We start from the raw sequence: 24,826 nt of genomic DNA, 5'->3' as shown, positions 1-24,826 counted from the left end.
GCATAGGATTTGGCTTTTTAAGCGTTGTGGAAGTTTGAGTTTCAGGAGGACAATCGTAGTGCTTTTTTTCTTGATGAATTCCAATTGCATACAAATTACCCCCCCCCCCCCCCCCCCCCATTTTAAAGCTGCAGGCAGACGCTCCAAGGGCTAAAATATTTAGAATTTCCGCACAAGCTTTCATCTTTTCTCATTTACATGAGCTACTGAGACTCAGATGATCTTTGTTTATTCTATCAATCGTAGCGAGCGACTGACTGCTTAATACTGAAGGGCATTCAGGTCCACTGCAAACCTTCTTGGCAGGCAACGCATTTTACGTAAAACATACAAATGTTTTGTAGACGATCCTGAATACAAGGTAAACACAATAATCTCAAACATGCACACACATGACCCACAGAGTTTATACATCCCTGGACACATTTGTTTGTACCCATACAGCTCACTGAAACCAATTTTAAAAATTAAATAAATCAGGGTCCCCTATGTTCAGTGGGTCCCTAAATAACGGTTTGTTAGTGTGAAACGCGTCGGCTCTTCTGTCCGTTCTGCTGTGGCATGTATTTTTTATTTCATTTTTTGAATAAAAGGCAAAAACTTTTTTGGAGTGCGGCTGTCCAGAACTTCTTCCTATTTTACCTTCAGTGGGTGTCGGGCACAGAAAGCAGACAATTTAACCACTTTCTGGTTTAGGTCGGATTAATCCACAGCAGCGCTCCCGACCGGTCCCAGTGTACTGTGTTCAGTGGGTGCCGGCCTTCAATGTAATCATGTGGAGCTCTGCTGCAGATTAATCCACCTAAACTTGAAAGTGGTTCAAAATAGTCCGCTTTCTGTCCCCCGCCACGCACCAAAACATAGGAGACCCAAAAAAAATTATTTTAAAAATAGCTGCACAGCGGGGGGATTAGATCGTTGGTACACAGAATTTCGGAGTCCCTGTCTGCTCTAACTCCGCCCCCCCCCCCCCAGCGAGTTTGCAGAGCTGGGACAGGAGGGTGACAGCTGGCGGCGGGGAGGAGAATATCTGGACAGCCGAAATTTCATTGATTGCTAGCCAGCCAAGGACGCGGCGGCCCTGCTCCTTAACAACCAATAATTGCCCACATTCTTTTCTTTACATGTCAATTATTAGTGTAAAAGTCCCACTGACAGCTGAAAGAACCGAGCCAGAAGGTTTCGGTTTCAGGTAGCACGTGCATGAGTACCGATACCGGGCAAATGCTTAGAATTGGCACCGATACAGGTATAATTGCAAGCTAGAGCTGCACAATTAATCGTATATATTAAATCGCGATCTCCATTCACCAAACCCCCCACCCGCCCCGTGATCTCCAACATGGATTGGCTCGATTTTCCAGGATGAAGCCTGGCCCAGAAGAGAACCACCGTGGAACGCAAATGGCGCCGATATCGGAACCGACGTCAGTCAGCACAGAGGATGCCTGGTCGTGAGCGGTACCACATTTCTCAGCCGGGAAACACTGTCCCGACGAGAATTTTCCCCAAGGTGGATTAGGACCCCCCCCTTATTCCGCAGAACACCGGGAAACACCGCTGTCACTGTGAGTGTGCAGTGCACTGCGTACCAGCATTTATCCGATGCCAGCTGCCAGTCATTACACCGCTGGGAAACACCGCTGTGAGTGTGCACCAGCATTGATCCGATGCCAGCTGCCAGGCTTTTTTTGAGAATCGAAGAGAATCATGATCTGTATTCCAAGCAAAAGAATCGCGATTTCTTTTTTTTTCCCCCCAGAATCGTGCAGCTCTATTGCAAGCTAAACCTAAAAGGGTTTTTATCTTATTGCAGAGAATGCATTAATGAGGTGTTCTGCCCCCCTCCAAAAATTAAGAGTCATCAGCTACAAATACGCAGCGGCTGACTTAATATAAAGGGCACCTACCTGTCCAGGGTTCCCACGACGTTGGCATCCCAGCCGATTTTCGGGTCGGCTGCTGCCGCCGCCACCATTCTTGGTGAGGGAAACCGGTAGTGAAGCTTTTCGGCTTCACAGCTGGCTCCATACTGCACATGCGCAAGTCGCTTTCTACTTGGCCCGGCGGCAGAGGAAGGAGGCCAAACTTCCAAGGGACGGCGTCGTCTGAAACAGGTACCTGTTCCTCCCTCCCCCTGAACGGTGCCAGATGTAGCACCGGAAGAGGGGGGGGGAATAATTAGCAGAAGTTCAACTTTTGGGTGGAACTCCACTTTAAGGTTAAAAAAATAAATAAACCTTTAGCCCTGGTTCACACTGGTGCAATTTGACATGTCAAAATCGGCTGCATTTGCCGGCAATGGCACCGTTCTAATCGGTGCGGCGCTGCACTGATTTCAAAAAGTCGTTTCTGTACTACTTTTTGATATTTGGGTCCGTGATTTATGCAGAAACCCGCACAGATGTCTCTGTAATTGCAGCCGAAATCGGGACTGACAGGCGGGAGTGAGACCGTGCAAGTTCAGCTGAACTCGCATGGCTTCATTCCCGCAGCTCAGTGTGAACCTGGGCTTAGCCTTTAGAATCACTTTAAGAGAAATTTACTGCAGCCTTTATGAAGAAACACGGAACTGGCACGAGGGGAAGATCCATCTTTTTTGTAATCTCCAAGCTGAGCCAAGGGGGGAGGGGGGGGGAGCTGCTCTTCCACAGTCACTTACAGCTAGTGCCTCCCTCCCTCTTGGAAGAGAGATCTATTCTATATATTAGATATGGTGGCTCACTCTAGCATGAGTCATAGTCAGCAATCTGATGTCACAGAACACTACACTGGAGTCAGTTCCTGTATATTGTCTGCATTTTACAGACACACTGAGGCCTCATTCATATTCACTGCCGGTTTCCCCTTAGCACAAAAACTTGCATGCATACAGCATAAAATATGGCCCAGACACAGAATTAATGCAATTTTTTTTTTTTTTTATGTTGCTCAAAGAGGCACATTACACTGCCCAGTGTAGCTGTATCAATGGGCTCACAGTGTTCTATACCACGGTGTACAACACTATGCACTTTACGCATCTGTATACAGTGTTCTTAACACCCATGTGAATGAGCCCCAAAACACTGGTAATGATACACGGTGTCAGGTCACCTGTGGCCAGATGACCGATGCACCCCGTTGGAGTCAGGAGTGCACCACAAGGTAGTGAACCCTTTGGCAGACTGCTGCGGATGGACCACAGAGTGGATATGAGAGACAGGTCCACTGGAGCTCAAACAGGGATCCCACAGGAAGCTTGAGCCCAAGATTCCCCAGGGCGTGGAGTCTAAGATCCAGCTGGTATTCACCAGAGCCTCTAGTGGTGAGGATGACCTTAGCTGCAACTGGATCCAGGTCGCGGCCCCCGGAGTCCCCCAGGTCACGCTCCGTAGGGAGAGAGGGGAAGCAGCCACTCAGGACACAATAGATAGTGATGGGTAAGCCAAGGTCGGGGCAACAAGCAGACAAGGATAAACAAGGGACAGGCCAAGGGTCAGGGTCACAGGCAAACAAGAGTAGTCGGGGACAAGCCAATATCGGTACACAGAGAAAAACTTAGCACATGGCAAGCAGGAACCCAAACACACAATGCTTAACAAACAACGTTGATCAGCAATGCAGACCTGCAGTGCACTGGTTAATATAGAGTTTCTGGAATGGCCTGGGGTGGAGCCATACAGGGAGGAGATGATAAAGGCAGCCAGGTGAGAGGGCTTGGCCTCTAAGATGAACACATGGAGAGCTAGGTAAGCTGCCAGACATTACTGCATATCCATAACACTGTGGCACTTTTTCTAACTACCTTAACGCCAAAAAATGTTACCCCCCCCCCTTCATGACCAGGCCATTTTTTGCAATTCAGCACCGCGCTACTTTAACTCACTGGTTCTCGACCCTGTCAATGGCTTGGTATATTGGACAGCTATTTTATCTAAGAGAAAATTCCAAAACCTGGTCTGTTGTGGGCACTTGAGGTTTAGGGTTGAGAACCACTGCTTTAACTCATAATTGCGGTCATGCAAATTAATCTTATATAATTTTTTCCCTACAAATTGCATTTTTTTTATGGTATTTGATCATAACCAAGCTTTTAATTTTTTGCACTATAAACAGAAAAAAAATAATTAAATTGTTTCTGCTATGAAACATAGCCCATAATAAAATTTCTTCATAAATGTTGGCCAAAATGTATTCTGCTACAATCCCAATAAGCATATATTGATTGAAGATGCTATAACTTTTATGGAAACCAAACTATGGTATATACACACTGGAATTTTTATACTACTAATGATCAGTGATTACCAATTTGTAATGGGACTGCGATAGTGCGGCGGACAATCAGACACTGACACAATGTGAACTACCATTGACATTACCAGAGAAAACAATACAGTGATCATGCTATACACTGTTACTGTACAAATGACACTGGCCAGGAAGAGGTTAACATCTCAGGTAATCAAGGGTTTAAATGTGTGCCCAACAACGTGTGCTGATTTTTTCTACAGATCGATTTGTTTCTTATACCTGCTTTGCATCCACGTGCCCCAAACCCAGAACCAGGCAGGGAAATACCAGTACATTGCTTTGCCTGTATGGGGCGCCCATCCGCAGTGCATTGTGGGTGCGCAGTCCACAAATGGTTATAGAAACATTTACCATTATTTTGTTGTTAAAGCGGTGGTTCCCCCTTAAAACACATTTCTAACAATACATTCGGAAGACTGCTTACACTGCGGGTAGGCTGGCTTTTTTTTTTTCGTACATACCACGATATCGCCGTTTCATCCCTCGACTTCCAGGTATGAGTCTTGTGGCGGTGGGCGTTCCTAGTCGATTGACGTTCCTCCGACCGACGCATACTTGACGTCACGACTTTCCGAAGGAAACCGAACGTCGCTGCGCAGGCGCCGTATAGAGCCGACTCTATACGGCGCCTGCGCAATGAGGTTCGGCTTCTGTCGGAAAGTCGCGACGCGCAGTATGCGCCGGTCGGAGGAACGTCAATCAACTAGGTCCAGCAAGACTCATATCTGGAAGCCGAGGGATGAAACGGCGATATGCGATATGATCGAGGTATGTACGAAAAAAAAAAAAAAGCCAGCCTACCCGCAGTGTAAGCAGTCTTCCGAATGTATTGTTAGAAATTTGTTTTAGGGGGAACCACCCCTTTAAGAAAAAAAAACGTGGAACTTATTAGTTTACTGTTGTATTGTAAAAGCTTCCTGGCCATGGTTGATTGCTTATCAAAACCTGCAGTACCGTCAGCCACCACTAGAGGGACACTAATCCAAAATCTAGCTGGCTGGACACACAGGCAGATACAAATCTTGCATACTATCATTACGGAAGCAGCTAGTTGATCCCTACGTGCTTCCGAGATTCCCCAAATTATCCTGTCAGCTGACATGCTTGCACGTTTTCACCTTTCCCACTGTCGACAACCAAACACACAACTAGGGGTAAGCTTGCCACCACAACCTGGCTGGTCTGCAAGGTGCACACACACATCCTTGTTGTCAATAACATATGGCAGTTACAATCGCTTTCAATGACACTAATCTGCATTAGAGCTGCACGATTAATCGTCAAGAATCGTTAGTGATTTTTTCCCCATTGCGATCTTGACAAAGTATTTCCCGATCTTTCTATGCAGAGAATTTTCTCTGCTCTGTTGAAGCCGACAGCCATCAAAAGAAAGGAAGAAAAAATCCGGGCAGTCTGCCAAGTATCACAACATTCTTTAGCAGTGGAACTATAATGCTGGCCATGCACGGGTCGAAATTCGAAAAAACGTACCTTTGAAAATCAGATAATTTGTGCGTTTTGTGATCCGATGGTGCCACCATTGATATCGAAATTCAACCGACCAAACCTTCAATTTCACCTCATGTTCCTACAGAAAAGAATTTTCATGTCTGGGAATCTTCTTTCTTTCCGGGAACTTTCTTTTTTTGCACATGCGCATTTCTTTTTTGATTACATTTCTCCATCACGGATAAGAAAATCTTTGTTTTTTCAAAAAATATCCAACGTGTTGAATTATTAAAGTTAGATGGCCGCCCAAAAATCAGCTGTTGCTGAAAATGGCACGAAATACGAACGAAAATTCTTAGATAAGATTTTCGAAAGAAAGTTCTTTCCAAATTCGTGTATTTCCGCGTATGGCCAGCATAAGTCTAAACATTGTAACAATTTGTTCTTACATGAAAGGAATACACTTCTGTGTAAATGAGGAAAGTTTAACCACTTAAACACCAAACCTTTTACTGACATTTTTTGGTTTCAAGTTAAAATATTTTTTTTTGCTAGAAAATTACTTAGAACCCCCAAACACACATACATACACACATTATATATAATCAGGGTTTGACAAATTTGCTTGGAATCTAGGAGCCAGCTAAAAAAGTTAGGAGCCAGAAAACGCACCCCGTCCCGACGAGCTTGCGCGCAGAAGCAAACACATACCCGAGTAGCGCCCGTATATGTAAACGGTATTCAAACCACACATGTGAGGTATCGCCGCGATCGTTAGAGTGAGAGCAATAATTCTAGCCCTAGACCTCCTCTGTAACTCAAAACATGCAACCTGGAGATTGTTTTTAAACGTTGCCTATGGAAATTTTAAAGGGTAAAAGTTTGTCTCCATTCCACGAGCGGACGCAATTTTGAAGCGTGACATGTTGGGTATCAATTTACTCGGCGTAACATTATCTTTCACAATAAAAAAAAAAAAATTGGGATAACTTTACTGTTGTCTTATTATTTTTAATAAAAAAAAAAGTGTATTTTTTCCTAAAAAAAAGTGCGCTTGTAAGACCACTGCGCAAATACGACGTGACAGAAAGTATTGCAATGATCACCATTTTATTCTCTAGGCTGTTAGAATAAAAAATATATATAATGTTTGGGGGTTCTAATTAGACGGAAGGAGATGGCAGTGAAAATAGTGAAAAATTACACATTAGAACAGCTGTTTAACTTGTAATGCCAACGGCCACCACCAGATGGTGCCAGCTCACAGAAGGAAGAGCTTGGGACTTCACAAGGCCGCGGCCTCAATTACCGGCCCTTTGCTGGCCGCCGCGATCGTGTGGCGGGGGAGGTGTGGGGGCGCACGGAGACACAGGATGCTGTGCCTCCGTGCGCCCCCGGCGCGCGATCGCGGCAGCCGGTAATTGAGGCAAAGCCACGGCCTCAATTACCGGCCGGCGCGGGCACCAGGTCACAATTTCTTGTCGCAATTGCAGTCAAACAAATTTGCAGCAAACTTACAATTAAGCATACAGGCACTAGTAATATAATGCAGTCTTCTCTCTAGGAATTATAAATTATTAACTTAGTGCACAGAATTTGTATATATATATTAGTAGAAAACACAAATAAAATCACAAATATTGCCTATTTAAAATAAAATCAGGAGAAAGACTGAAATAAACATTACTATTTGAGCGCGAAGGCTCCATTTACACTATTGCGATTACAGATGTGACTTGAGTCGAACCACAATGGAAATCAAATTATCTTCAATCGCATCCGTTCACAACATCAATGCGATTTAGCATGGGGTGATTTAAAAAAAAGGTTCCTGTACTAGTTTGATGCGATTCCAGCACAATTTTGGCCCACAGAATATGCAAACCACATCCAAGTTGCAATTAAAGGGGTTGTGAACCCTCACATTTTTCACCTTTCTGCACGAAGTTGAAAAACCTTTTGTTCTGCAGCTGCCCCACAGACCCCCCCCCTTTCATACCTGAGCATGCCAGTGATGGGGACGAACACAGCAGATTCAGCTGCTGTCTGGGGTCCTCATTGGATGGATTGATATCAGCAGGAGCCATTGGTTCCTGCTGCTATCAAAGTGACATGGGAGCTGGGGGGCCGAGTCCTGCTGTCTGCGTCAATGGACGCAGCAGCAGGACTCAGGAGCGCGCCTGCACGAGTGTCCCCATGGAATGCGGCTTTCCGTGGGGTCACTCGAGAAGAGGGGGGACCCTAAAAAAGGAGGATTGGGGCCAAACCCTTGCACAGAGGAGGCAAGTATGACATGTTTGTTATTTTAACCAAAAAAAAAAACACAAAGCTTTACAATCACTTTAAGGTTTCTTCCAGCTATAGGACTTGAATTGTAAAAAACATTGTACCAAAATTAGCTCTACTGTTAAAATTCAACTTTTATTATAAAACAAGTGCAATTTCAACTTGGTAACATACATTTTACAGGTATACTACATAATATGGATACATATGAAATGGAAATAAGTTTTATGTTTCCGGAAAATGTATGACGGCAAGTTGAAATTGCACTTGTTTTAACAGTAGAGCATATTTTGATACCGATCTTGGGGGTTTTTTTGGTGGTATTTGATCACCACTGGGCTTTTTATTTTTAGTCATATAAACGGAAAAAAAAAATAAAAATCTAATTCTTTCATGAATTGTGGCCAATATTCTGCTACATGTCTGATACAACAAATAAATAAAAATAAGCGTATATTGATTGGTTTGCATGAAAGTTATAGCGTCTACAAACTATTGGATAGAAATATATATATATATATATATATATTGTAATATGGGGGTGTTTAACTCAAGTGGTAAATGCGTTTTTCAGCAAGTCCACAGCAGTCAGTTGTCTGGTTTGAGGGCATGGCAGCCCATTTTTATTGAAAGGAAACAAAATAAAAGTTTACACATAGGATTTCCCACGCAGAGGTTCTTCTCCAATAAAGTTCCCGTAACCAAAAAATACCAAGCCTCCTGGCTCCTAGGCTTACTTTTCCTTGCAGTACCTGCTAAACCTGGCCCACTCCTGGCCTCAACAGGGTTCTCCAGTCCACTGTCTCCCAGACTTCAGGACTTCCTTCAGCCCCCCTTGGACTCGCTAGCCACCTCACGTCTACCAGCCTCTCAGTCCGTCAGGCACAAAGTTCCCCCACACCAGGGATGTAGTCTTCCAGGGCAGACAGCTTTCCACACACAGGGGCAGATCCACATACATACGCCGCGCCCGGCGTGTTTCATTTAAATGAAGCGTGTCCCCGCGCCAAATGAACTGCGCATGCCCCAAATGACGTCGCAAGGACGTCATTGTTTTCGCCGTGTACGTAAATGGCGTCCAGCCCCATTTACTGACGACTTACGCAAACTACGTAACATTTTCAAAATTATACGCGGGAACGACAGCCATACTTAGCAGCTTTAACTATACGCCGGAAAAAGCCGAACGGAAACTACGTAAAAAAATGCGACGTCCGCTCGTGGATCGTCGGAAATAGCTAATTTGCATACTCGACGCGGATTACGACGGGTACGCCACCTAGCGGACGTCGAAAAATTGCATCTAAGATCCGAAAGCGTACGCCTGTCGGATCTAACCCAGATGCCGTCGTATCTTGTTTTTAAGATTCAAAACAAAGATACGACGTGGGAATTTTGAAATTACGCCGGCGTATCAATAGATACGCCGGCGTACTTTCTTTGTGGATCTACCCCACAGTGTTTTGAACCAGCTGCACACACTCCACCTTCCTCCACTCTCTGCTCTCACCAGTCCCTCATTATATGGGCTGTGTGCACCTGGGAACGCAACCTGCTGGCTATTCATAAGACCTGGACACAGGGTTGGAGATCCCATCCAAGTCTCTGCAGGATCCCCAAACTACACAGCCCCATTCAAACTTAGGGTCCTTTCACACCAGCGGACCGTTCGTCCGTTCATTACAAGTCCGTTAACGGACTTGTAATGAATCCCTATGGGAACGCGTCCGTTAGCGGATGGAGCATTCGCTAGCGTCCGCGTCAGTCGGGATCCGCTTTTCCGAACGGAAGAAACCCTATTTTTCTTCCGTTCGGCGGACTTCCGCTTCCGCTCTTCCGCTTTGGCGGACACACGGAGCGGACCCGGAAACGGTCCGCTCCGTGTGAAAGAGCCCTTAGCTTTGAAACATAGAAAACAGTTTTGGCAGCTTTCTCCGGGTTTTGCTATGCTGTTCTGCTGACATGCATTTTTGCTCCCTTTCCAAAATGACAGGGACTCTCACTATTACAATATATATATATATATATATATATATATATATATATATATATATATATATACATATATATATATATACACACACATACACACACACACACACACACTGGAATTTTTTTATAGAATACACTGTCACTGTACTAAGGACACTGGCTGGAAGGGAGGTTGACATCTAGGACGCTCAAGGGGTTAAATGTGTGCCTAACTTGTGTATAGTTTGTTGATTTTTACTAAATCTACTACTTTGCAGGGATGAGAAACAGAGGGATTGTCGGTGTGGGGGGCTCACCTTTCCCGCTGCCTATAAAAATGATCCCTTGGATGCCGAGACCAACGTTTATTAGTCCTAGAATTGCCCTCAGTACAAAAAGAAAAAAAAAAACACACACAGGGTTATGGCAGCTAGCAATGTACTGCGGACGGTCTTGAAGTGGTTAAAAATAGCGTTGGGCCAAGTTTAGACGTGCAGTCTAAAAAAAATACATGGTTAAAGCCACGTTTTTAACATGACCCCCGCCCAGCCCAAGCTGCAAATGGCAACAGACGGGGGTTATTTACATGCTGCAATCGCGATGCTTCACTTCATATCCTCAGCAAAACGACTAAATATATTGCACAAGGCGGGCAGCAAGCTTGCCAAGCGTGACCCATTCAAGTAAACAGGGAAGCACCACACATGCACACAATGTAACATCGCCTCCTCACCACCTTACAATCGCTTCTGAAAAGCGGCCTTAGAGGAGCTGTGAATTTAGACACACGTCTATATCTACCTTTACTGTACATAAAAAGCATACATATTATTCAGTAATAGCTGTATACACCTAATGGGGTGTGACCATATATTGTGACACAAAGGATGTAATGGCAAAAATTGCACCACGACAAAATGTGAAATTAAAATCAATAAAGTGAACAATATAAACAACCATGTAATGTAGTGTCCATAAACAATAAAACGAAGATGTCATGAGATGGCGAGGAACTTCCCAACAGAAATCTTCAAATATGAGGTGGAATACATATGCGCTTACCGCAACTGTTGGACCCAAATGTCATACGACAGTGGATCGATCGATCTTGGAATGTCCTACAGAGATGTCACTGAAAGTCCAGAAAGAAAATGGAGTCTACCTTCTAGGTAGTCAGATGTCGTCAACTCAGGAAAGGGCAGGAAGACCAGATGTTCATCGGCCACCGACTATTCCAATACTGAAGAGCCTAGTAAACCTTGGGTATGGCAATCATAAAAGATCCTCAAAGCATCCAAACACAATCTGGTTCAGGTAAGTGAGAACCCTGGCATGGGTACTGGAAACCAACTGGAGAAGGCTCAAAAAAACCTCATCTTCCACAAATTCATGTAAAGAGAAGAAAAAAATGGGGGCTCCAATGGTGTAGGTCAAAGAGATTTTAATGAAAAACAATATACATAATAAAATATATTATAAAAAAAGGTGATCACAATTCATAAGTATTAAAAGCAATATGGGGAGCAAAATGCATGGCCCAGAAGGGGCTCCCCATATTGCTTTTAATACTTATGAATTGTGATCACCTTTTTTTATAATATATTATATTTTATTTTATTATGTATATTGTTTTTTTCCATTAAAACCTCTTTATGACCTACACCATTGGAGCCCCCTGTTTTGTTCTTCTCTTTACATGAATTTGTGGAAGATAGGGTTTTTTTGAGCCTTCTCCAGTACCCATGCCAGGGTTCTCACTTACCTGAACCAGATCGTGTTTGGATGCTTTGAGGATCTTTTATGATTGCCATACCCAAGGTTTACTAGGATCTTCAGTATTGGAGTAGTCAGTGGCCGATGAACATCTGGTCTTCCTGCCCTTTCCTGGGTTGACGACATCTGACTACCTAGGAGGTAGACTCCATTTCCTTCTGGACTTCCGGTGACATCTCTGTGGGACATTCCAAGCTCAATTGATCGACTGTCGTACGACATTTGGGTCCAACAGTTGCGGTAAGCGCATATGTATTCCACCTCATATTTGAAGATTTCTGTTGGAAAGTTCCTCACCATCTCATGACATCTTCGTTTTATTGTTTATGGACACTACATTACATTGTTGTTTATATTGTTCACTTTATTGATTTTAATTTCACATTTTGTCGTGGTGCAATTTTTGCCATTACATCCTTTGTGTCACAATATATGGTCACACCCCATTAGGTTTATACAGCCATTGCTTTTTGGCTCACACGTAGAGCTACATTACCATCCACATTTGTCTGAGTTTTGTCACATTCCTGTGTAGCTGCTTCACTCCTGTTCAGGATTCATTCTTTGTTACACTTATTTTTGTTTTTGGGTAGCGCACATATTTTTTCCCTTTATATTATTCAGTAGTTTGTCCGGGTTAAATTGACACTATAATTATGATAGTGGTTTGTTTTTTTCCTTCAATTGTGTGCTTCTTCTGACGTTCTACCTGTGCAGATGTGGTGCAGGGCTTGGGTCCCAAGAGAGCCCTTTGGCACATGTGCGGTTTCCCCAGTCATGTTCGTACCTGTGGGGTTTGCTACACATGCAAGCCTGGCAACAGGGAAGTCCAAAACCTTTCCTGTCTTTGTGCATACGCAGATGCACCAATGGCCTCTGCCAGGAGCCCAAAGGTGTCTTTAATTATCACATCCCAGTCTGTGAGCTCTTCCCCATACCAAAAGCCCAATTTGTGGGCATTACCATGGTTGACCTCAGTTGCTGCTGTTCCTTGATCAATGAGCACGCTTATCAGAAGCTCCTGCCAGTAACCAAGCTTTTTTCAAGTGCTTTATTCCAGCACAGGCCAGGCTTGCACCTGCTCTACTGTTCTACCCAGTAACATTTGCCACTAGGATGCAGGAGAACCATAGGAATCCATGATGCTGTGCTGGGCGCCCGGCCTGCATCCTAGCACTAAATGGGGCAGATCCAACTGAGCCTTTTACATTCTATGATCTATGTGCACAGGAGCCTATATAGGAAGGATGCCATGGACCTTAAAACTGCAGATATAATGAGAAGAGCCAGGTCCTTACTGTATCACTGAGAGGAAACAACTTAGCTCTCTACCCTGCATGCCTATTGACGGTGCAACCCCCTGGTGCCAGGACAAGTGTTATTATAAAAAAAATGAATTAAATATTAATCTCCTTGAAAATAGCAATGGCAAACAGCAGTGTGTGTGTGTGTGTGTGTGTGTGTGTGTGTGTGTGTGTGTGGGGTGGGTGGGTTGTACTGTCAACTATGCTATCAGCAGCCACAGGACCCAGGAAAGCCAGAACCATATGCATTATGTACCCAGAGCGACAGAAAGACAAAAAAAAAGAAAGATAGGACTTCACTTCTCTGGGAACAGTTAGGCCCCTTTCACACGGGGCAGATCAGTAATGATCCGCCCCGTGAACCTCCGCTTGCTCAGCGGAGATCGCTTACTTGATCCCCGCTGAGCCGGTGTATTGTCACATTCTGCTGCCTATTGTAGAATGCTGCGGAAGTCACGTGGCGGCCAACTGCGCATGCGCAATGCGTTCCAAACGCAAGTGAGATGCGTTCCAATAGATTTACGACAGTACACACCAGCGAACACGGCATTCAGGGCGACGTGGAATTAGAGGAAAGTGGCCAATCCTCACGTCCTCGCTTCGCTCGCTCGGCCTCCTGGCTCTTTTTTCAACATCCTCCAATCCACGGGGATGTTAAGGAAAGAGCCTGGATGCCCACGAGGTTTCACTGGTGTGTACTGTCGTGAATCCATTGGAACGCATCACACTTGCGTTTGGAGCGCATTGCGCATGCGCAGTTGGCCGCCACGTGACTTCCGCAGCATTCTACAATAGGCAGCAGAATGTGACAACTCACCAGCGGATGACAGGGCGGTCCCCGCACACTGTGCAGGGACCGCCCTGTCTTTTGTCCGCTCTCCCCTATGGGGGGAAATCGGATGAACACGGACTGTCTGTCCGTGTTCACCCGATCTGCCAGACAGATGGAAAAGTAGGTTTTTCCTCCGTCACACTTTGGCGGATCGGAGCGGGTCAGATGTCAGTGGGCATGTCACCGTTGACATCTGCGGCTCCATAGAGGAGCACGGAGCGCCCGTTCAGGTCTGCCTAAAAAACTGGAAGGCCCATGTAAAAAAGCCCTTATGCAGATCAGATGTCTCAAATTCAATAGCTGCATGCCTATTCCAGGTCAGTGACTCCGATTTTGAAGCCTACAGTTCAGTATGACAGCAAACTAGCAATTTCAGGGGAAGTTAGTAATGACATCCTACATATTTCTCTCAGTAAAGGTCGCCCTAAAGGCCATGGATGATCACAGTTTTAAGTCCTTCAGGAGGTAAACATCAGGCAGGAAGACTAATATTTTTTTTCTTTTTAATAAGAATAATATGGATAAAATGTCAAGGGCTGCTCAATACGAAAAAAGATTTTCATTATTAAAATAGGAATGATAAAAATAACGTCAAGAAAAAACAATGAAAATTGCAGTATTCCCTCACATCGGTGGAAATGTGCCCCCCTAAATTGCTGGTCTATGAAAGGTGATCACTGGTGTTCAGTATAAAGAATGCCCCATTATATTGGTTGCAGAGAGACATGCTTCTTACACAGGCGGTCACAGGGAAGGACGCCTGTTACATTGGTTGTCATCATTAACCACTTCAGCCCCGGATCATTTGGCTGGCCAAAGACCAGAGCACTTTTTGCGATTTGGCACTGCGTTGCTTTAACTGACAATTGCGCTGTCGTGCGACGTGGCTCCCAAACATGGTTGACGTCCTTTTTTTCCCCCACAAATAGAGCTTTCCTTTGGTGGTATTTAAACACCTCTGCAGTTTTATTTTTTGCGCTATAAACAAAAATAGGGCGACAATTTATAAAAAATATATATATATATATATATATATATATATATATATATATATATATATATATATATATATATATATATATATATATATATATATATATTTTGTACTTTTTGCTATAATATATATTATATACAAAAAAAAAGGAAATTTTTCCTCAGTTTAGGCCGATATGTATTCTTCTATATATTTTTGGTAAAATCGCAAAAAAATTAAAATGATTGGTTCGACGATCATATTGGCTACAGTGCCTTGAGGCGATTTAGTTTGCATTTGTAGCGCTATACAAGTTTCTCACTCACTCACACAAAATAGGGGGTAGTTTTATGGCATTTTTTTTCTTTTTTTTTTTCAATTGTTATGGCGGCGATCTGCGATTTTTTTTTTAGTGACTGCAACATTATGGTGGACACATTTGACACTATTTTGGGACCATTCACATGTATACCGCGATTAGTGCTATAAAAATGCACTGATTACTGTATAAATGTGACTGGCAGTGAAGGGTTAGCCACTAGGGGGGGCGTGAAGGGGTTAAGTGTGTCCTAGGGAGTGATTCTGTTAGGGGGTGGGGCCTGCCGTGACACGTCACTGTTCGCTGCTTCCGATGAGAGGAAGCAGCGATCAGTGACATGTCACCAAGCAGAACAGGGAGATGCCTTGTTTATAAAAGCATCCCCCGTTCTGCCGTTCCGTGACCCGATCGCAGGACACAGGTGGACAGAGTACGCAGGTCCCATGGGCACATTCACAGAGACCGCAGCGCGCACGTGCCCACTAGAGGGCAGGTTTGAAGCAACATTTATTATATATATATATATACACACACACACACGTTGCTTTGCCTGCCCGTGCCATTCTGCATATATCTATGTGAGGCAGTCGGCAAGTGGTTAAAGAGGTTGTAAACCTGTCTGTGGAAGTTCTACCTATAGGTAAGCCTTATTCTAGGCTTACCTATAGGTACTGTAAATATTCCTAAACGTGCGCAGTTTAGGAGATATTTACTGTGTTTTGCCCTTCGTGATGTTTCTTCACAAGCGAGTGCTGTGACTTGCGGCTCCTGTGCGCATGAGTGACGTCACGCGTCTCCCGCCAGTTGCAGAGTCGGGGTCTGCGGCCCAGGAAGGAAGAGGAGCAAACAAGGACGCGGCCTGCAGCGGGCCTGGGGATGGGGCGGGCTTAGTTTGAAGGCAAGTGTGACATAATGTGCTGGTATGCGATGAATACCAGCACATTATGCTGGCAAAAGACGGAAGTAAAACCCATCAGGGTTTTACTTCCTCTTGAAGAACTCCCTTTATATACCGGCTGTCAGTACAAAGAACTCCCTTTAGATACCGGTTGCCAGTATGAAGAAGGCCCCCTTATACCGGTTGCCAGTATGAAGAAGGCCCCCTTATACCGGTTGCCAGTATGAAGAAGGCCCCCTTATACCGGTTGCCAGTATGAAGAAGGCCCCCTTATACCGGTTGCCAGTATGAAGAAGGCCCCCTTATACCGGTTGCCAGTATGAAGAAGGCCCCCTTATACCGGTTGCCAGTATGAAGAAGGCCCCCTTATACCGGTTGCCAGTATGAAGAAGGCCCCCTTATACCGGTTGCCAGTATGAAGAAGGCCCCCTTATACCGGTTGCCAGTATGAAGAAGGCCCCTTATACCGGTTGCCAGTATGAAGAAGGCCCCTTATACCGGTTGCCAGTATGAACAAGGCCCCTTATACCGGTTGCCAGTATGAAGAACGCCCCTTATACCGGTTGCCAGTATGAAGAACGCCCCTTATACCGGTTGCCAGTATGAAGAACGCCCCTTATACCGGTTGCCAGTATGAAGAAAGCCCCTTATACCGGTTGCCAGTATGAAGAACGCCCCTTATACCGGTTGCCAGTATGAAGAACACCCCTTATATTGGTTGTCATTGAGAAGGATGTCCTTTACATTGGTGGACAGCGATACGAATGACCCTTACACATTGGTGCCCCTTATATTAGTGCCCTGGGGGCTGCAAAGCTTTGTCAATAGTAGAGTGGCTGAAGCATTGTGATCCAATGTAGCCGGTGCAGTCTTCTTGAGTGCAGGTTATTCTTTTGGCTTGACATTTATATTGGCGCACAGAGGGAAGCATTCCCCTTAAATTGCTGTTAGGACTGAAAATAATGTACTCGCCCTTCCTCACTTGCAGATACATTATTGTTGTCAGTGATACTTATCACAAAGTCTGACATTGCTCATTGGAACCCCAAGCAACCTCTGGAGGAACCCTGTCTAAGAAAGGCCAATATAACATACACAAATTAAGTATATACTCCAAACAACGTCATAAAACAACCTTAGCCAATATCTAGAATATCGAACCTTAGCGCAGTGTTCATTAGTCTTTATTTTATCAGGGCATCCTTTAAAAGTATTAATTTAATTATCAATGGAAAAACTAAGGCTGGGATGAGGCACACGTGTAGGTGAACTTAATTTCACACCTGAAGCCCCCCTACATGAGATAAACAGACTTGTAAAAAACGGACCGTTTGTCTGTACGTGTGAAAGGGCCCTTACAGAACGGCACTAACCGATGTCACAGACCCCTCTACTAGTGACATCCGTTACAGAGAGGAAGTGGAGAACAGCGGCTCCTTCACTAAGAAAGTTTCCTCCATAGACGGCTGACGTAGAGATGACACTGAACTTTATCACAGAGGAAGACACACATGTACACTCTGCACACACCTCCAACCCCCCAATACTGCGAGCTCTCTGCTATAGTCTGCCTGGGGCACAATTACACAGGGGCCCCCCACCCCACTTCTACATACGAGATGGGAGAGGTGGTGGAAGGAAGGGAAAAGAAAAGGAGGAAAGGAAGGAGAAGAGAGGTGAAGGGAAGGAAGGAGAAGAGAGGTGAAGGGAAGGAAGGAGAAGAGAGGTGAAGGGAAGGAAGGAGAAGAGAGGAGAGGAGAGGGGAAGGAAGGAGAAGAGAGGAGAGGGGAAGGAAGGAGAAGAGAGGAGAGGAGAGGGGAAGGAAGGAGAAGAGAGGAGAGGAGAGGGGAAGGAAGGAGAAGAGAGGAGAGGAGAGGGGAAGGAAGGAGAAGAGAGGAGAGGAGAGGGGAAGGAAGGAGAAGAGAGGAGAGGAGAGGGGAAGGAAGGAGAAGAGAGGAGAGAAGAGAGGGGAAGGAGAAGAGAGGAGAGAAGAGAGGGGAAGGAGAAGAGAGGAGAGAAGAGAGGGGAAGGAGAAGAGAGGAGAGAAGAGAGGGGAAGGAGAAGAGAGGAGAGAAGAGAGGGGAAGGAGAAGAGAGGAGAGGTGATGGGAAGGGAAGAAGAGGATAGGTGATGGGAAGGGAAGAAGAGGATAGGTGAAGGGAAGGAGAAGAGGAGAGGTGAAGGGAAGGAGAAGAGGAGAGGTGAAGGGAAGGAGAAGAGGAGAGGTGAAGGGAAGGAGAAGAGGAGAGGTGAAGGGAAGGAGAAGAGGAGAGGTGAAGGGAAGGAGAAGAGGAGAGGTGAAGGGAAGGAGAAGAGGAGAGGTGAAGGGAAGGAGAAGAGGAGAGGTGAGGTGAGGTGAAGGGAAGGAGAAGAGAGGTGAAGGGAAGGAGAAGAGAGGTGAAGGGAAGGAGAAGAGAGGTGAAGGGAAGGAGAAGAGAGGTGAAGGGAAGGAGAAGAGAGGTGAAGGGAAGGAGAAGAGAGGTGAAGGGAAGGAGAAGAGAGGTGAAGGGAAGGAGAGGAGATGTGAAGGGAAGGGAAGGGAAGGGAAGGAGAGAGGTGAGGTGAAGTGATGGGAAGGAAAGGAAAGGAAAGGAGAGGAGATGGGAAGGGAAGGAGAGGAGAGGAGAGGAGATGGGAAGGGAAGGAGAGGAGAGGAGATGGGAAGGAGAGGAGATGGGAAGGAGAGGAGAGGAGAGGAGATGGGAAGGGAAGGAGAAGAGGAGATGGGAAGGGAAGGAGAAGAGGAGAGGTGAAGGGAAGGAAAGAGGAGAGGTGAAGGGAAGGAAAGAGGAGAGGTGAAGGGAAGGAAAGAGGAGAGGTGAAGGGAAGGAGAAGAGGAGAGGTGAAGGGAAGGAAAGAGGAGAGGTGAAGGGAAGGAAAGAGGAGAGGTGAAGGGAAGGAAAGAGGAGAGGTGAAGGGAAGGAAAGAGGAGAGGTGAAGGGAAGGAAAGAGGAGAGGTGAAGGGAAGAAGGAGAGAGGTGAGGTGAAGGGAAGGAGAGAGGTGAGGTGAAGGGAAGGAGAGGAGATGTGAAGGGAAGGGAAGGGAAGGGAAGGAGAGAGGTGAGGTGAAGTGATGGGAAGGAAAGGAAAGGAAAGGAGAGGAGATGGGAAGGGAAGGAGAGGAGAGGAGAGGAGATGGGAAGGGAAGGAGAGGAGAGGAGATGGGAAGGAGAGGAGATGGGAAGGAGAGGAGAGGAGAGGAGATGGGAAGGGAAGGAGAAGAGGAGATGGGAAGGGAAGGAGAAGAGGAGAGGTGAAGGGAAGGAAAGAGGAGAGGTGAAGGGAAGGAAAGAGGAGAGGTGAAGGGAAGGAAAGAGGAGAGGTGAAGGGAAGGAGAAGAGGAGAGGTGAAGGGAAGGAAAGAGGAGAGGTGAAGGGAAGGAAAGAGGAGAGGTGAAGGGAAGGAAAGAGGAGAGGTGAAGGGAAGGAAAGAGGAGAGGTGAAGGGAAGGAAAGAGGAGAGGTGAAGGGAAGAAGGAGAGAGGTGAGGTGAAGGGAAGGAGAGAGGTGAGGTGAAGGGAAGGAGAGAGGTGAGGTGAAGGGAAGGAGAGAGGTGAGGTGAAGGGAAGGAGAAGGAGAAGAGGTGAAGGAGAGGAGAAGAGGAGAGGTGAAGGAGAGGAGAAGAGGAGATGTGAAGGGAAGGAGAAGAGGAGAGGTGAAGGGAAGGAGGTGAGGTGAAGGGAAGGAGGTGAGGTGAAGGGAAGGAGGTGAGGTGAAGGGAAGAGGTGAAGGGAAGAGGTGAAGGGAAGGAGAGGTGAAGGGAAGGAGAGGTGAAGGGAAGGAGAGGTGAAGGGAAGGAGAGGTGAAGGGAAGGAGAGGTGAAGGGAAGGAGAGGTGAAGGGAAGGAGAGGTGAAGGGAAGGAGAGGTGAAGGGAAGGAGGTGAGGTGAAGGGAAGGAGGTGAGGTGAAGGGAAGGAGGTGAGGTGAAGGGAAGGAGGTGAGGTGAAGGGAAGGAGGTGAGGTGAAGGGAAGGAGGTGAGGTGAAGGGAAGGAGGTGAGGTGAAGGGAAGGAGGTGAGGTGAAGGGAAGGAGGTGAGGTGAAGGGAAGGAGGTGAGGTGAAGGGAAGGAGGAGAGGTGAAGGGAAGGAGGAGAGGTGAAGGGAAGGAGGAGAGGTGAAGGGAAGGAGGTGAGGTGAAGGGAAGGAGGTGAGGTGAAGGGAAGGAGGTGAGGTGAAGGGAAGGGTAAGGAGGAGAGGTGAAGGGGAGAGGGGAAGGAGGAGAGGTGAAGGGGAGAGGGGAAGGAGGTGAGGTGAAGGGAAGAGGTGAAGGGAAGGAGGTGAGGTGAAGGGAAGAGGTGAAGGGAAGGAGGTGAGGTGAAGGGAAGGAGGTGAGGTGAAGGGAAGGAGGTGAGGTGAAGGGAAGGAGGTGAGGTGAAGGGAAGGAGGTGAGGTGAAGGGAAGGAGGTGAGGTGAAGGGAAGGAGGAGAGGTGAAGGGAAGGAGGAGAGGTGAAGGGAAGGAGGAGAGGTGAAGGGAAGGAGGTGAGGTGAAGGGAAGGAGGTGAGGTGAAGGGAAGGAGGTGAGGTGAAGGGAAGGGTAAGGAGGAGAGGTGAAGGGGAGAGGGGAAGGAGGAGAGGTGAAGGGGAGAGGGGAAGGAGGTGAGGTGAAGGGAAGAGGTGAAGGGAAGGAGGTGAGGTGAAGGGAAGAGGTGAAGGGAAGGAGGTGAGGTGAAGGGAAGGAGGTGAGGTGAAGGGAAGGAGGTGAGGTGAAGGGAAGGAGGTGAGGTGAAGGGAAGGAGGCGAGGTGAAGGGAAGGAGGCGAGGTGAAGAAAAGGAGGTGAGGTGAAGGGAAGGAGGTGAGGTGAGGTGAAGGGAAGGAGGTGAGGTGAAGGGAAGGAGGTGAGGTGAAGGGAAGGAGGTGAGGTGAAGGGAAGGAGGTGAAGGGAAGGGAAGGAGGTGAAGGGAAGGGAAGGAGGTGAAGGGAAGGCAAACACTGCCATGCACACAGTCCAGATGTGTAGACACAAGGCTGTCACCCCCTCCCTGGGGATCCCCCCCCCCCCCCCCAATCAGTGTATGTCACCAGTCTGGCCCCGCCCCCTCCCGGTTGAAGGGCCGGGGTCACCCCCGGGGCCTGCGCCTCCCCTCACCATTCTCGTCACCGCGCAGACACAGGCAGCTCTCCTCCGGGGCTTTCAGCCATCTATCGGGGATGTGTCGTGAGGGGAAGGTTCCCTTGGCCGGCTGAAGAGTGCGCCCAGCAGCTGTCTCTGCTCCGGACCCAGCGGAGGATAAGTCTTTCATAATGGAGCCACCACTCCGGACTGACGGAGGAGGACTGCCAGCGCTCGGGGACCTGTCACGTGCCCGCCTGACGTCAGCCGTCCAAGGAGCGCGCGGCGTGCAGCGAGGCAACTCGGAAGATGGGGGGAGTGGGAGGGGCGAGAGCGGTGGAATGCGGAGAGAATGGGGCGGGGCCTGTGGAGATCACTGTGTGGGCGTCCTTATCTACCGGGACAGCTTTCTGCCCCCACCCTGCCCTGTACTGACAGCTCTCTATCTGCTCCAGGGTCACCCCTCACCCATTTACATTCTATAGAAGGATAAAACCTTCCCATTGTTCTCTTCTGCCTACACTGTGAGATGGCTACATGCAGATATATTATTACATAGAATTGATTTATAGAGCGCCAATTAGAGGGTCCCGCTGGTTAGAGATTATAAACAAATATAAACTAAACCACAAAAAAAGAATTCAGCTTGTGCTGCAATCCTCACATCTAGTCTGGACATGTCACCTGCAGTACTTGTTTTCCTCCACAAGATGGCCTCAGTCTTTTCTTTCCACCCCCTTCCCCTGTGACTCGGTTGTCATGGTCCCGGTCCCGCCCCCTTGGGTTTTAGTAGTCTAATAGCTAGATTTAGTAAGAATTAGGGCGGCGTATCAGTCACCCTCCATTAACATAAAACACGCCCCCTCAGCCTAATTTGAATTAGGCGCGCTTACGCCCGCCGCATTCACGCTACGCCGCCGTAACTTAGCAGGCAAGTACTTTGTGAATACAGTACTTGCCTTGTTAACTTACGGCGGCATAGTGTAAATACGATACGCTAGATGCGGCGGTCTTTTTGTAAGTTCAGAACATATCTGCATGCTACTTAGCCAAGCTTTTTTAGCGTGTTTTCTGAAGCGCAGGTACACATGATAATCCAGTGACATTGTATTCTATGGGTCCCGTTCACATCCATGCAGGTTCCTGCAGAGCGTTCTTAGAAGAGGCGCAGACACTTCATAGTTGCCAACATTGGCCCAGATTCAGGTAGCAATTGCGCCTGCGTAACCATAGTTACGCAGCGCAATTGCTGACTTGCGCCGGAGTAACGAGTTCTCCTGATTCAGAGAACTCGTTACGCCGACTGCAGCCTAAAATCTGTGTGGCATAAGGCTCTTATGCCACGCAGATTTTAGGCTGCATTCTAGCGATGACCGCTAGGGGGCGCTCCCGTTGTGATCTGTGTATAGTACGTCGGGTTTCGCGTAAGGTTACACATCCTAATAGCAGGCGCAGCCAATGCTATAGGATACCCGGTGTTCCCGCGTCGCGACGTTCGAATTTTACGTTGTTTGCGTAAGTGAATCGTGAATGGCGCTGGACGCCGTTCACTTTGAAGCAAATGACGTCCTTGCAACGTCATTTGCCGCAATGCACGTCGGGAAAGTTTCCCGACGGAGCATGCGCTGTACGCTCGGCGCGGGAGCGCGCCTAATTTAAATGATTCCTGCCCCCGGCGGGATCATTTACATTGCGCGCGCTAACGCCGGGCAATTTTGCCGGCGCGCCCTCGCAATTTACGGAGCTACTGCTCCGTGAATCGAGGGCAGCGCAAATTATTTGCGGGGGCGTAAGGGCAAAATCGTTGCCCTGTGCCTCCGCAAATAATGCGCAAGTCGTACCTGAATCCGGGCCATTATAAATATATTTATAGGGACACTTTTTTCCTGTAGGCGGGGTCTCATAATTAGGGGGCAGGGACATTCCTAGGTGGGAGGTGAAATATGTGTCATGCACAGCGTGGCGAAAGGTGGGCGTGGTTTAAACAAAATATTGGGCGTGGCTTATACTGGGTGTGGTTAGAGTTTAAGATGAACAAGAAGGGGTGGAGGGAGAGAAGGAAGGAAAGAAAGAGGGATGGAGGGACAGCAGGCCCAGATCCTACACCACAATCTGTGTATTCCAGAAAATGTAACAATCAGCAGATTAAGATACTCCAAACACCTGGTGCTGGCGCTTCAATCATCACGGCACCATGGTTGTTATGGTGTCAGGATGATTGGCGCATTATTTCTATTATTACATTGTAATATAAATGAAATAGTTCAAACATAATGCCAAATTAGTGGGAGCCCTGAGTGTGTCACTTGCCACATCGCCTGCCATCAAATGCAGCGTGTCTCATGCCATGTCACATGCCACCTTGCCTGCCATCAAATGCAGCATGTTACATGCCACGTCGCCTACCACCAGATGCAACTTGTCACTTGCCACGTCACCTGCCACCAGATGCAACTTGCCATGTCACATGCCACGTCGCCTGTCATCAAATGCAGCATGTCACTTGCCACGTCACCTGCCATCAGATGCAGCATGTTACATGCCACGTCGCCTACCACCAGATGCAACTTGTTACTTGCCACGTCGCCTGCCACCTGATGCAACTTGTCACTTGCCACGTCGCCTGACACCAGATGCAACTTGCCATGTCGTCTGCCACCAGATGCAACATGTCACTTGCCATTTGCCTGCCACCAGATGCAACTTGCCATGTCACATGCCACGTCGCCTGTCATCAAATGCAGCATGTCACTTGCCACGTCGTCTGCCATCAGATGCAGCATGTTACATGCCACGTCACCTGCCATCAGATGCAGCATGTTACATGCCACGTCGGCTGCCACCAGATGCAACTTGCCACGTCGCCTGCCACCAGATGCAACTTGTCACTTGCCATGTCGCCTGCCACCAGATGCAACTTGCCATGTCACATCGCCTGTCATCAAATGCAGCATGTCACTTGCCACGTCGCCTGCCATCAGATGCAGCATGTTACATGCCACGTCACCTGCCATCAGATGCAGCATGTTACATGCCACGTCGCCTGCCACCAGATGCAACTTGTCACTTGCCACGTCGCCTGACACCAGATGCAACTTGTCACTTGCCACGTCGCCTGACACCAGATGCAACTTGCCATGTCGTCTGCCACCAGATGCAACTTGTCACTTGCCATGTCGTCTGCCACCAGATGCAACTTGTCACTTGCCATGTCGTCTGCCACCAGATGCAACATGTCACTTGCCATTTGCCTGCCACCAGATGCAACTTGCCATGTCGTCTGCCACCAGATGCAACTTGTCACTTGCCACGTCACTTGTCACCAGATGCAGCATGTCACCAGGGGCCGGCACTGGTGAATTGATCTCCGCCACCATTTTACAGAGAAGACCAGCTCTCGTGGAGGCCTTGGGGAAGAAACAAGAGGCAGAGCCCAGGTGGCAATGAAAGCGGCTGCCAATAGAAATGGAGCTGCCACCAACCCCCTGAACCACGGCCTTTCCCACAACCGGTTACGGACCGGCCGCAGGGTGGGGGGGGGTTTGGCGACAGCTCCATTTCTATTGGTAGCCACCTGGGCCCCGCCTCTTTTTCCTTTCTCTCGGCCTCCACAAAAGCTGGTCTTCTGTAAAATGACAGAAGAGATCAAATCACCAGTGGCGGTGACTTGTCGGTA

General features: G+C 47.4%; 1 protein-coding gene across 1 annotated transcript in view; it reads right to left on the bottom strand.

Annotated features, from left to right (window-relative positions):
• Positions 1-21,429, bottom strand: part of TRPM7 (transient receptor potential cation channel subfamily M member 7) — a 190,026-nt gene extending 168,597 nt beyond the window's left edge. Inside the window, exon 1 of the mRNA XM_040342596.1 lies at positions 21,187-21,429. Coding sequence (XP_040198530.1) covers positions 21,187-21,189 — 3 coding nt within the window. The 5' untranslated portion in view covers positions 21,190-21,429. The remainder of the gene's footprint in view (positions 1-21,186) is intronic.
• Between the last annotated feature and the right edge of the window lie 3,397 nt (positions 21,430-24,826).

This window comes from Rana temporaria, chromosome 3 (genome assembly GCF_905171775.1).
Source record: "Rana temporaria chromosome 3, aRanTem1.1, whole genome shotgun sequence".
In the NCBI taxonomy this organism is placed as follows: Eukaryota; Metazoa; Chordata; class Amphibia; order Anura; family Ranidae; genus Rana; species Rana temporaria.
This window is presented reverse-complemented; position numbering and strand designations above follow the sequence as displayed.